The sequence below is a fragment of the Pieris napi genome, chromosome 20 (genome assembly GCF_905475465.1).
Source record: "Pieris napi chromosome 20, ilPieNapi1.2, whole genome shotgun sequence".
NCBI classification, from domain to species: domain Eukaryota; kingdom Metazoa; phylum Arthropoda; class Insecta; order Lepidoptera; family Pieridae; genus Pieris; species Pieris napi.
Window position 1 is genome coordinate 5,228,321 of NC_062253.1, and position 14,452 is coordinate 5,242,772.

General features: G+C 33.6%; 2 protein-coding genes across 3 annotated transcripts; one reads left to right on the forward strand and one right to left on the reverse strand.

Moving 5' to 3' along the window:
• Positions 1-17: 17 nt before the first annotated feature.
• LOC125060049 (5-demethoxyubiquinone hydroxylase, mitochondrial) lies at positions 18-4,849 on the forward strand. The gene is made up of 4 exons (XM_047664810.1): positions 18-229; positions 1,375-1,450; positions 1,922-2,150; positions 3,605-4,849. The coding sequence occupies exons 2-4, from the start codon at positions 1,382-1,384 to the stop codon at positions 3,880-3,882; spliced, it is 576 nt and encodes a 191-aa protein (XP_047520766.1). The 5' UTR covers positions 18-229; positions 1,375-1,381; the 3' UTR covers positions 3,883-4,849.
• Positions 606-14,213, reverse strand: LOC125060048 (protein shifted). Of its 2 annotated transcripts, none has more exons than XM_047664809.1 (8): positions 14,077-14,213; positions 9,030-9,190; positions 7,971-8,210; positions 7,317-7,460; positions 5,468-5,668; positions 1,255-1,350; positions 908-1,111; positions 606-649 (listed from the first exon to the last, which is right to left on the reverse strand). In XM_047664809.1, exons 2-8 carry the CDS (start codon positions 9,187-9,189, stop codon positions 609-611), a joined length of 1,086 nt encoding a protein of 361 aa, XP_047520765.1. In that variant the 5' UTR covers position 9,190; positions 14,077-14,213; the 3' UTR covers positions 606-608. The 2 variants fall into 2 exon arrangements, with proteins under 2 accessions (XP_047520765.1, XP_047520764.1); XM_047664808.1 differs by having other exon boundaries at positions 7,296-7,460.
• Positions 14,214-14,452: the final 239 nt, after the last annotated feature.

A 14,452-nucleotide genomic window follows, 5' to 3' on the forward strand; every position in this document is an offset into this window, starting at 1 on the left:
AATGCAAGGTGATTTTTATTATTCCTATCTGTCAAATTAAACTCGTAAATAAAAGTATTCCGTCGCAAATTTTCATTACATACGGAATTTTCAGGAAAACACCAACAGAAATGAAGTGAAGTGTGATTCAAAATTGGAGATTTCGGATTTGTTGTTAAGAAATTCCAAAACATATTTTGTTCTGAACAATTTGAACCAATTTTGCTGTTTCCACAAGTAAAGAGGCAATGTAAGTTTTTGTTTTGGGCTCCTTTTTTTTTATGTTGCAAATAAATTAGTTTATAATTTTTTATACCCATCGGGCTCATTTATTTTAATAAAAGGAAATAAAATATTTTAACTCCAATAAAGTGATACCAAAAAATAACCTTTAGTCTTCTTTTTCCAAGTATATTCTATGATTAAATGTTAATTACATTATTTTTCCTGGTGTAAACAAACCACAATAAAAATACAAATGTTATTCTTTGCCTTAAAAAAATATAATATTCATAAACATATGCTAACCTTAACAGATAAATGACTAAAATTATTACACTTTGTAATTTACATAAATTCCTAAATTAAATCACATGTTTTTAAGTATATATTAAGCTCAAATTTTCCTTTCACCGAGGCCTTTTGTATTCTCCAGATTCTTCTGAAGAACCTGTAAAAATAAAGTGCTTATTATAGAAACATAACATTAGATAGAACTGATTCATAATTTGTTCTCACTAGTAATTAAATGCCAAAATCTAATACATTGAATTTTTTATAGAGTTCACTTCAATCCTCTCATAATTTGGTTATCAAAAGAAAACCTTTAACATTTTGTTACATTTAAGCACTTATCCCAACTAAAATATATCACCTTGTTCCTTAAAATCTAAGATAAGACAAAGAATATCTAAATCCTCAAATATACCATAAGTACGATGGCAATATCGTCCCCGCCAGCCTGGCTCGCAGAGACAAGCGCCTCCCCGGCACACGCCATGTCTGCACGCTCTTGTGCATTCCCCTCCTCTTCGCCCCACCTCACAGTGATTGCCTCCAAGCCCAGGTGGACAGCGACACTTATTGACTCCCTTGCAGCGACCACCGTTCAGACATGGGATCACACACTTTGCTGGGGAAGAACATTTTTATAAATTAATGACAAAACCCGACTCATCTAATCTATTGAAATAATTGTAAAACTTCAACATGAATGTTACTTGCTAGTGATTTCTTTAAATTACAACATCTCATCATCATCATCAATGTACTTACAAAATTCACACCTCAATCCATAATATCCTTTAGGACATTCGCATGTATCCTTCTGAATACATTTGCCACCATTTAAACACTTTTGTGAGCAGATACCTGAAACAAAATTGATGATTTCAGATTAAGGATGCTGCGACCAACACTACTGCGACACGCCCGACGCGCACACACATCGGCTTCTAAGAACAATCCACATGTAAGATTTGAAAAAAAAATTTATGACGTAACTTTATCTATATAACTCACACAACAATATATAACAAATTATAATCTGAGATAAGATCTGGTGAATTTATAAGATTTAGTAATTACTATGAAATGAGATAACAAATGAAAATAAAAATATATTATTATTATGTTTTTAAACACACTAGCAGCTTAATAAGCTGATGCGCGTGTATTTTGAGATTTGGAGAAACTATCCAATCTATTTTTAAACGAGTTCAAAGATGGTGCACTGATTACACTTTCCTAGCCTGTTCCATGTATGTAAAATTATCAATTCTAAAATCGAAACAATACTCCTGTGATTTTTCAGCTCTATATATTTCAACGATACCTGATAATACAAATCCTGAATAAACAATAATTTATCCAGGCCGGGGATGCTTAACCTCACATTAAGAGAAGATTTTTGTTTACTAATGAAGTTGTATTTTCTTTATAGCTGGATGAAATAATTAGAGTCGATCACGCTGGAGAGTTAGGAGCTGACCGCATATATGCCGGTCAGATGGCAGTTTTGGGTACGTCAAAGGAAGGACCTCTGATCCAACACATGTGGGAGCAAGAGAAGAAACATCGACAGAAATTTGAGGAACTCATTTCCAAGTACCGAGTCCGACCAACTGTTATGACACCGCTGTGGAATATAGCTGGCTTCGCACTTGGAGCAGGTGCACTTTATACTTTTTTATTATAATTATATATTTATAAATTTAACCGACGTTTCACACAACACACGACACGACGACACACGTCACGACGACGACACGACGAAAAAGTGTTTTTCTATGTCTAAAAGTTATGTCAATAAAAGACAACCCTGTATATTCTTTGTATTTAGATTTTCAGTTCAAAGGGAGCGTTCAAGTATTACGTCACGCAGTTTTTGGAGATTATTTAAATGTTTAATAAGGAAGGGAATTACTCATAAAAATCACTTATTCCCAAGAATACAATAATTTCACCCACAAAATAGTGTCACTAATTACTGCGTTCGAGATGGTTCGAGGCCTTACTCAGTACCTTCCAATAGCGAAAGCGATCCCGTGCCCAACGTTTTTGTATGCAAGATATACTTCTCTCAATATCCAAGTTACAGAGTAAGGGACCTTCGACCTTCCGCATCATTCCGTACTTATCCTACACCTAGCAAGGTCTAGAATGTTTCTACACGAAAGGGTATACCAGTCCTGAAAATGGTTATTATTTCAAATTTCTAGTATAAGTCTCTCTTGAAACGGTAATAAACCACATTTGCTAAAAACTTCTCTAAGTTGTAGAAAAATCGTAATGATTTAATTCTAAATATTTAACTAAGCCTTTACCGTTTCTAAACTATATTACACAGATATTATGATAAGCTTCTATCTTAGACTTCTTTTCCCTTTCGCGCTTTTTTAATTATTAGTATACGCATACACATAATACATGTGATACAATAATAAAATATGATACTTTTAAATTTTTATGCTATTTGACTGTGTCCAAAATAAAGTGACTTCCGAATCTGTAACCGTTCTGTGTCACGTGACTGACGTATAAAAATGAATCCTTATTTTTTTTAATAAATTACTAGCCGTTTCCCGCCCGCTTTGATGGGCGAATTAAAATAAAATTTTAGTAAAATTAAAGAATAAATAAAATTTTATGTTTCATTATTATTTTTTTCATATTTTTATTATTCTTCTTTTTAACTTCCCGCTAAGAAAATTGAAAATTTTCGAAAATCGAGTTTTTAACAGATGTTGACGTTTTGAGGTTCTAGGAAGCCTCCCCGTATGTTTCGCGGTAAAGTCCGTATGTATAAATTTTCATAAAAGTAAAACAGCAATAAAAAAATGAAGGAACGTTGGAATTTAAAATATAAATAGCCAGATCAGTGGTTTAGGCGTGAAGGAGCCTCAAACGAAGACTATTTTTCGTGTATATATATATATATAGATTCATTATTTACAAATTCTCTAACACTTTATTTTTCATACTGGTATATACATAATAGTTTTTTTTGTGACAAAATTTGTGTAGGTTCTTTACTCACTAATAAATAATCTGATTATTAAAATCTGGTAGCCTGTTCTATATAGAATTAACTTTAAAAAACTATCAAAGTTAAAATTTATTTTAGGCACAGCCTTACTCGGCAAAGAAGCAGCCATGGCTTGTACAGTAGCAGTAGAGACAGTAATAGTTGACCACTACAATGACCAGCTTCGAACTCTAATGGAGGACCCTCAGATTGACAAGGAGATACTGGACACCATCACCCAGTTCCGCAATGAGGAGCAGGAGCACCACGATACAGGAATCGACCATGGAGCAGAACAAGCACCGTTCTATCAGGCCCTTACTGAAGTTATTAAAACAGGATGCAAAGTGGCTATTGCTATATCAAAGAAGATATAATATAATAGATATAGATAATGGAAAAGGCATATTTTTGTAAATATAGAAATAAATATTAGTTTGCTTTAACACTTTTTTATTGATAACCTAACCTGGGTACGACTCAAAACTCGTAGAAACAATAAGAGCTCTTCAGTGGCCTCAGTGAGTGACTATGTGCGCATTTGAGACACAGTTTAGTGAATGAAACCAACATGTCAAGTCCACGGCGTGAAAACATCACACGGCTGATCACCTACTTGCCGATTTTTTGCTGAAACCGTTTCAAACATCTGAGGCCCAAACCTAGAAAGTTTAGCGCCACTGTTTTTTTTTTCTGCATACAATAAATGGGCCGGTAATAATGTAAAACAAAAGACGAATAGAAGTGCTTTGTTCGCTTGTGATTGGTCAACAATATCTACGTACACGCGACATGATATTACCAAAAATAATCGAATAAAACGGTTGGTCTTACGTCTTGCATTTTCAGCTTCCAATTTAGGAAACAACACTTTAACGTTAAGGCAAGCGTTCAGTAGCAGTGTTTGGTACTAAATGTTAAGGGGCTTGTGTTATATTTACAATTGAGCCATTGTCGGAAAATCTTAGCAGCGCACCACGCGTTTTTGAACTAAATGCTAAACTTCAACGTTCATCGACCTGAATTCATATATTGTATAGTTTTCGTTGAATACCACAAAAAAGTAGAATATTTGTTACTGTTTTAATAACACATGACTGAAAAAGTTTGCGCTAAGAAGAAAAACAGACTTTCGATTAATTTTAATGCAGCCATATTGTTCCAATAATATAGTTCACGGAACGTTGGCGCTCGGTCCGCTAAGTTCTTTGACAAAATCTTATAAGACAAAAACAGTAATTTAATTATTAACTAGCTATTTCCTTGCAACTTCAACAATACTTTGGGTTGCTAAATTGTATACATTTATATTTTTGGTTTGTCGAATAAAAGGTTACCAAATGATTATAGTTTATTTATCAGACCCAAGGCCTATCTCACGTACATACTTATCTCAAACCAATTTTGATGTGCGCCTAATTTGTAAGGTCAAGGTTTTGTGTTACAAATATGTACAAAACAATGTTATCTTTTTATTATTTCGTATACGAGCATCTAGATTATAGTATTACGCGCTGAATTGAATCAATATTGATTGTTTATTGACGAAATTAAATCCAGAGTTTCCCGTATCACCTCGACGTCCGCCGTTCTACAACTGAGAGTTTTTCAAGGCAGTTTTTGCCGCGCACCACCACTATGTGGAACCAGCTGCCCACTGAAGTATTTCCGAACCAATTCGACTTAGGTTCCTTCAAGAAAAGAGCGTACCAATTCTTAAAAGGCCGGCAACGCACTCGCGAGCCCTCTAGCATTGAGAGTGTCCATGGGCGGCGGTATCACTTAACATCAGGTGAGCCTCCTGCCCGTTTGCCCCCCGTTCTATAAAAAAAAAGATACCTCATATTCTTAACAAACTTTTCTAACTAATAACTTTCTATACTGTAGATGCTATGTTAACGATCGAATATCGTTTGACGTACAAGAAACAAATGTCTTGGTGATTGCTCTAAATCAAGTTACCTCCTTCACAATGTCGTCCTTGATATCCCGGGGGACAGGAACATACACCTGGAGCGGTGCAATTTCCTCCATTCATACACTGAGGGTAACACAATGCTGTCCTACAGTGTTGCCCCATATAACCGTCCGGGCACTGACATATCTTTTCGCTATTACACCATCCCTGATTCGCACACTTTTTATCGCACTCCGGGTCTGGACCTGTCAAAGTAACATCTTATATACTAAAAATGGATAATCACTGTTTACTTAATTGAGATTTACGTCAGAAACAACAGAGAGTCGTGGAGGTATTTGGTACGCATGACAAGTAATGATAGCATTATAGAGGAAGACGAAATAATGGCGCGCTTCGCTTAATTGAGATGGTCAGCTTCTCTTCTTCAAGATACACGGATGCTGTCCAATCGATGAGGAAACGCACCATCATTTCATATATTGTGTAAGCATCCACTAGAATCTAAACGTGTTAATAGCAGTGTAAAGTTTAATAGCTCAGTGTATAAGCTCCTTCTAGGTTATAACAGTAGTTACTAATAAATAATATCCAAATTAAACAATGAAAGTTCAAGAATAAATATTTATTTTATTTTAGAGCACTTTGTAAAGCTAATAGTTGTTAGATATAAATAGCAAGCAAGTACGAACCTAAAATAGGATGCTGTCAGCAGAGACACCGCTAGCGGGGGCGTAGTTCGCGCTCGAGGAGGCCCGGAAACAAGGCATTTGGTTAATGTAGCCTGGGCTATAGACAGGCTTTAGAGTGATATTTTAGTAATAAACGCTACAGATATTGGCACCCATTAAGAAATTAAAATGTGCTTGCTTTGCCCTTAAATATGCCATCGATATGTGAGGTCACCCATCCAGCTGTAGTCGCATTTAATATATAAGACCGAATTCGTTATATTTTAATTGTTATATACAAAGAATAAACGTCGTAAGGAGGTTTAAACAAACTAAATAGAAAAAAAAGTAAAGTATTTATCATAAGGCAATGTATATATAAGATAAAATAAAAAAATATAATAAAAATTCTCAAATTTCTGTGCATAAAACCAATTTATTAGATATTTCCATTTATTCCTTAAATAGTGAAATAGTATGGCAAAAAACGAATGGTCACTAACTGTGCGAGAGAGCGAGATAAAATATAACTGGGCGTACATTGAATGCGTAAACGCACTTTACGCATAGCAAGCGCATCTATATTAAATCTTTGGCGTGTAATAATGAAAGTACCAATCGCCAAAGTGCCAAAAGCCTGTTTAATTAACTTTAAAATTGTTTAGTCTATTTTTTAATAGTAAATAATCATGAACTAAGAGAAACAATAGGCAATACGGTGTCAATTACTGTATTGTTCAAACCACACGAACACTCGCAACCTATAAAAGTAATATTTGACTCGTATTCCGTGCTTTAAACTCATAAATGTATTATTAGTAAAGCTTTACGACAAAGCTGTAGAATACAATGCATTGTGTTCTTAGGCTTTCCATTCGTAATAAAAGCATGATTTTGAATTAATAAGCCTTAATGAGACTACTTATATTTCAGAAAAAAGTTTTTAAAAGCAAACGTTTGTATTTCTAACAACGTAAAATTTAGTTTTACAAATTTAGGAATTTTAGCCTCAAACAGTTAATGGTCACGTTTAATTTCAACGTGACACGAGAGTGAATAGACATAAAACGGCTATTTAGGGCTTGGGTTTATGAATAAGACCGTAATGCGTATTAAGGGAAATTTAAATTTGGAACTAAATATTTACAAGTGTTCGAAATACAAACGTGTAAGTGTTAAAAATGCGTTGGCGATACAATACCTGTCCGTTCTAAATACACACCTCTCTGTGCGCATTCCTTTTTTAAATTTAGTCTTAGGGGGGTGCCTTTTAATGGGATGCCTCGTCCGTTTTTGAGGATTAGCCCGATTTCAAAAGTTGCTACGCCACTTACGTTGCCCATACACGGCAAAAATATACTGAATTCTGTAATAAATATATTATTATTATTAAATTTTGCATAATATGCATAAATAAAATTTATTCAAAGCGACAATGTTTGTTTTAGTACCAGAAGCCATTCGACCTAATTTCGTGGCGCTTACAATTCTCTAAAAAATCATCGGCAATTTAGATGGTTATAGTTGATGGTATAAAAGCTAATCTAACCAAACTAATAATATTTCTGTTAAATAAATTCTTAAGACCTTTTTCTATTGCGTAGTGCTAATGCTGATGATGTAGGTTAATTTTATTTATATGGAAATCTTTTAATTGAAATTAATATACAGTGTAAACTCTTTATAACGAGTTTCAAGGGACCGAGCATTTTTAATCGATATAGAGAGATTTCGTTATAGGGAGAGGAGAATTAATGTATGGGTATTGGCTTATAACAAATAAATTTAACTTATTTTTACGTTATAGAGAGTTGTTCGTTATACCAATTGGCGTTATAAAGAGTTTACACTGTAAGTTCATATTCTAAAAACTTACCTTTAGGCGTTTTAGGCACCCTCCCTTGAGTTTTAATTGATAAAATAGGTGATTTTAAAACCTTAAGATCAAAAGACGTCAGTGTATCGAAATTATAATAATATCTCTTCTTCGATCTCCATGTAAAATTAACATACCCAACCTCTGACGGGATAATTGGTAGCTTATGTGAGAAGTTTGGGTCTAGTATATATGGCTGTATATTTCCATTCTGTATAGCAAATACTTGCATTGATATACCTGAAATATACAAGTGAAATTAGTTGTATACACTATTTTGAAAGTATGAATGAACTATAAACTAAATGAAATTCAGCAGTGAGAGGCAGTAGGTTAAAGCGTGAAATTATCACCGAATCGTGTGCTTGAACTCTGCTGTATTGAAATAATTAAGAAGAGTATTCGATTGGACCAGCCCAAAAGGATAAAGAAACAAAGGAAGACTACAAGAGCGTTGGGCCGACGAGATTGAAAGGGTAGGTGGCAAAACTTGGATTCTGACGGTAAAAGGTAAATATTTAAGAAGTTGGAAGAGGTTCTACCGGACGGGGTGAAGGCTTGGTAGAATAATAAAGTGGTTTATATTTGTCTTTTTGTATATGTAAATCTAAGTATACAATGAAATCAAAATCATTTATTCACATAGGTAACACAATGTGCACTTATGAACGTCAAAAAATAAGTACATATAGAATGCTTCTAATTTTACATTTACTGTCAGTTCTTAAATCAAGGGCATGGACCGGAAGAGAAGAAGTGGCAATAAACTCTCCGCCACTCTATTTTATCGCTAATATAAGCTAAACTACGTATAAATAAATTATCAATGATAATAGTATGTAGCACCCATGAGAATTATCTTAAATAGTGCATATTGATGCGTGATTTTGATGAATAATAGTAATCTATCATGGAATGTAAATGTCTCTATACTATGAACCTTAGCTAAAATATTCATAAATCGTAGAGGAATGTGCAAAGCGCTATTACATATTGATTTACGCTTACTGTTATGTCAATGTGAGAAAAGCAAATATGAATCTATATACGTTTACTTACCACTAAACATCCTGACTTGACGTTCGTCAATCCATAAAGAAATGTCAGAGTTCATTCTCTCTTGGTCCTTGTAGTCTCTGCGGCCATCGCCGATGGTCAGCGAAAGAGCCAAAGCCAGTCCTGCGCACAGCTGTGCTGACCAGGAAGCTGACGGCCACATCCTAGAATGTTAATAGAGGGAAAGTTAAATCTTGGCTACACTCTTGATGCAACTATCATAAGTGTAGTGTAGAGTTGTTCTTGTAAAAGGGTGATTTAATAAAAATATTCCTCATCTCCGTCCGTAAAATAGAATGCTCTAGATTAATCCTAAAACATTTAATCTGCTGTACAGACTTAATTCCATTGAAAAGTTCGACTTTTTGTGTTGCAAATTGCAACATTAGATATAATTCCCGGTTTAAGCGTATCAATTATTCCGGGTAGGTACATACCTATAAACCGCCGATGCTGAGAATGTTTAGTGATATAGTATTTAGGATCAAAGTAATTACTTATCGACAGAATATCAAAGTACAAAACATTGACCGATTAGAAATAGAGGTAACAGTTTTAGATAAATTCCAACGTAAGGTAAATGCGTAGATATTTTTTGAACACTTTATATAGGTTAGAGATATATCGTCCTAGTAAGTATGAAGTAGAAACACTTGTGCGTCATTGATATTTTTTTTTACCCGAATTAAAATAGTTTAACCGAAAAAACATCGAATCAATGCGCTTGACCACTACGCTATTACTGGGATGTTAAAATATATACGCCAAGGGAAATATTTAACGGAATTACAGAACCGAAGATAAATAATAAGCGTGTAACTGGCGTATAATGTGTTTGTTGACTTTAATGCCGTGAACGTACCACAAAAAGTAGTAGAAAAAGTAAAATTATCACTGTTAACATAATTGATTGGGACCGTTCGGGACGTGTTCCTACAATGGGCCCGTCGTGAGAACGTCCGAGGGCGTATAAAAAAACCGACAACTTCATTAAATATCCCCTGTCAAAAGTCTATTACTTTTTTTTCTCGCTCCCGATGTCGAATTATACTAACAAATAAAGGTGTTAACAAAAAAATCAAATCTATGAACAGAGGTGGGGAACAATTTTTCTATAAGTATTTTAATATGATATCTATGATTAGATGAACATAATATTATCATTTTAACGGTATTACGTACTGTATTTTAAATAGGCCAGGACTTAGTTTGTGACGTCTCGTAACATATTATATACATACTAACCTATAGACAAAACTTTGACTCGTTACACTTATAGGCAGCGGCGTCCTTAGGGAGTGTCGAACAGGGCAATCGCCCGGGGCCTCGCTCTTTCAGGGGCCTCGTGCAACAACCCAAGCAAATTTAAAAAATATTGCTTTTTTTAATAATTTTTTTTAATTCAAAACTTTTGAATTTGATCCTTAACTGCTTATTTAGGTTAACATGACCTACATTAAAATAAAGTTAACTAATTCATTCACTCTAAACATAATTGAAAAATTCATTATGTAGTATTTAGGTATTTGTCATGTACATGGTCACCAAACCTATACCTACTTTCGTATCATATATTATGCGAAAGGAGGTATGGTACTTTTCTCGAAGGACAAAGGGCCTCGTCCTGCCTGAAGACCTGCCGCCCGGCTTCTGAAGGCAATATCATCTTATAGTCAACACCTACAACATCACTGCGGACTAGCATAAGCAAATCTTTGTCAATGAAACTCATACACAAAAATAAATATCATAGAGTAAATAGACTCTGGTCCAAATGTCAAAAGATTATCACTATTAGAAGGAACGGATTTTGAAATTAAAAATTACAGAATATAAAAGTTTAATATGTACATATTTGTAAAAAGTATATGTAAGTAAGATACATGTTGTTATGATTAATTGATTGTTATTGTGGGCATCAAAATGATAACCTATAATTAGCGCAAGCGGCCATTCCGAGCTGATAATTCGATTATAGTTATCGTTGCTATATTATCATAAATAAAAATTGTTACATTAAATAATCTATATATACAGTCTATGTATTTAGCCACGTTACGGGTAATAGACATCCATCAACTGGAAATTGTGTGTTCTACAAATATGTGTTCACGTAACCGTCAATAGGGAACACATTTTTGCGGTATCTGTACAATTTGTAGAAGTTATAAAATTTTGTTTCGTCGAGAATGGAACCCAGGTCCATCATTCGCGATACTTCTAAGCTATAGAAATATCTAAAGGTTGCTTAAATAAATAAAATAATTAATAATACTCCTTATTCATAAAAACTAAACTTTTTCGTCTCTTTTTGACTAACTGTGTTACGCAGGAATCAAAAGAGACACAACTCACTGTTGTTTCATATTTATTTAATGATATTTTCTACCAGAGATCTTATACACTTCAGCAAATGAAACTGCAATACACTTAGTGAAACTATTTCGGGAACAATTAATTTCACCTTACTAAATTGACTGCGCAGACGTCGCTCGTCTGGCGACCTCATCAACCAGAGGTCGCTTTATAAATTAAGCAAACTTTTTTTGCCCAAAGGTTGAATCCAATACGACCAATAAATATAAAAATTGATTGAAGAGCACCTGGCAGCTATCAATCATTCAATAAGGTAATTATAATGAGCGTAACTTGAATTTAGATTTAATTAACAATGTAATTTTGTTTTGTTTTTCCGGGAAAACAAAAGACTATATGATTAATTCTGGTTTTAAAGTTTCCCCTTATTCATTGAAACTAAATCGGCCTTACAGGGAAAACGATTGGCTTATCTGGGGTTATTTTTTAGGGTGATATCATTGTGTAAATTTCCCCAGTTTTGGACAACTAACATACAATTTCGAATTGACCCCAATTTTGTTATGACCTGATAGGCGACTGGGCACAGCCCGCTGGGCAACATCCAATCAGACAAAAACATCTTCAAGTCACGTCAAATATCAGTATTACGTATATTTGTATCTCTCAGTAATATAGTATTTATTCTGCAATGAAGTGAGATAAAAATTAAAAGCAGAACTAAAAAAGGTGCAAACGTAGGTACGTTGGCTTAATATACGCTTGTATACGTATAGTCTCTTGAATTCGTGTGGCAATAGCTTATATTGTCGAGTACGAATTGGATATGTGTGTGTTAGGATATTTAATACGAAGACTTTCATAACTATTGAAAATGTTGTGTTAAGAGTAATATTATTAAGTTACTACAAAATATGTATATGTACTATACAGTATAGATTATTTAAATCAAAAACTGCATATATTTTTGAGTGGTGCGTCAGTTGGACATCCTGTGATAACGGGTTGGCAGTTGGAGGGAATGACCTACCAGCCGTGTGATGCGGTTTTGCGAAATTAATACCGACGGGGACTGGAACGGACCATCGACACTGTGTTGCTTAAACCTTGGGTAACTGTTATTAAATGTATACTTTGACTTAACTGTTTTAAAAGGATCGTATATTTTGTTTTAACGATATGGTCTTTTATGTATAACGATATTTTTAAAGAATATTTGCGATTTATTCCAAATTTTCGGTCGATTCCAAAGACTGGAAAACTCATTTAAAAAATCATCTAAGAACCAATCCTATTGTTTTTGTAGATTATTAAAATATAAACATGTGAAAAGTCAGAACATAATATTAATTACAATAAAATATATATATTAAAAATAATATAGGGTTTTGCGTAATGAAACTTACAGACTTTGACTTTTATAAATATAAATATGTTTGTCATTAAATATATAATTTTATATTCTGTGTATATATTTCTGTCCCATATTAACCAAAGGTTGGGAAACCCTGCGATGCACTTGTTAAGTTAAGCAGCCGTAGAGACGACCCGCTCAGAAACAGGTAACCAAGTAAAAAAACCAACGCCGCTCCCGTCCTGTCCACACTCTGACCGCGCTATTCATTACACTACTCTATTAAATTAATGGTTGTTGAAAAATACAGATTTATCGCATTGTAAGCGTGTAATTTTCTTTTTTAAAATTGTTTAATTTGTAAAAATTACTAGATTGACGAATGCTGTATTCAACGGTTGTTATTCTGTTAAATTCTTTACTTTCAACAAGAATTGGTATTTTAGATATTGAAGAACTTATTGTCGGAACTCGATAAATTTATCGAGATTCAAATAAATTTATTCACACCGACACCGTTATCGCATCAAGAACTTGGTCTAGTTATCACGAATTTTAAAAGCATTTACAAAAATAACTGATTAATATTAATTAATTTTTATTAGATATAGCAATCGCAATATGCTGTAAATCTGTATCGTTTTACAAACATAGTCGTAAAGGTCTCTGGTATTCAAGATAACGTCTATCATAGATAAAAACGTAATTATAGTGGGGTTTGGATTAACTATTCTATACTTATAAAATGCGGTGAGACAAAGGGTACGAAATAAGAACCCTGTCATACACCCTGAAGTTTTCTCGCTACATATCGAGTTATATGAAAATTCGACTAAGTTGCAATGGTAAAACGTTATTATATATCTTAAGTTATATACTTTTACACTTACAAAGATACTTAAACTTACACACAATACAAAGATTTGTATTTTAGTTTATAATAAATAAGTTAGAATCTACTGGACCGATTACAATTAGAATGTAAAATGATGTCCAAATATTTTTTTTTATATGCGAAAATAAATAATAGTAAATTATTGTGAAGTTTTCAACAACTCGAACAACAAATTTCGACTTTAAGATTATTTATGTCGAAATTTTATTACAACTTACGTTCAAATAGAATCCTTTGGACTTTATTTTATGACGCCACATATCCCAGAGAATAGTTATTTATAACACTGTTTACATGCAGTAAAAATGTTTATGCTGTGTTTTATATCAGCTGTTAATACTCAAGCCCTCACTAATTTGGATACCGTTGAACTCTAATTGAGAGTAAAATTCAATAAGACCTAATATTAATTAAAGTTAATACTGAGTATGAAGTTATCAATTAGCTTTTTAGGGAATTTCCTGGTATGCAAAATTTATCTTTACCTGTTATCTCAAAATCGATGTTCTCGGATCACGCAACCATAATGTAATTAGTTCCACTTGTTAACGCAATATTACCACTTCACACCACTAAGCACGTATTATCCGAACTACAATCGGACGCAGACTGTTCATACATTGAGAACCCATTGAATAGCAATCTTTATCTAACACTGCTATCAATAAAATGACCTTTAGCGTTACAGCAATAAAGGCGAGATTAGATGCATTTATAATAATCCTTGTCATCAACGATATTCGAAAAGGACAATAGCTATAAAAAACATTCGCAAAGTAGCTATGTCTTTGTTTCTCGAACAAAAAGAGCGGGCATAGGATTCCCTTGCGTCTATCATGTTAACTTTGGTTTTATTATAAA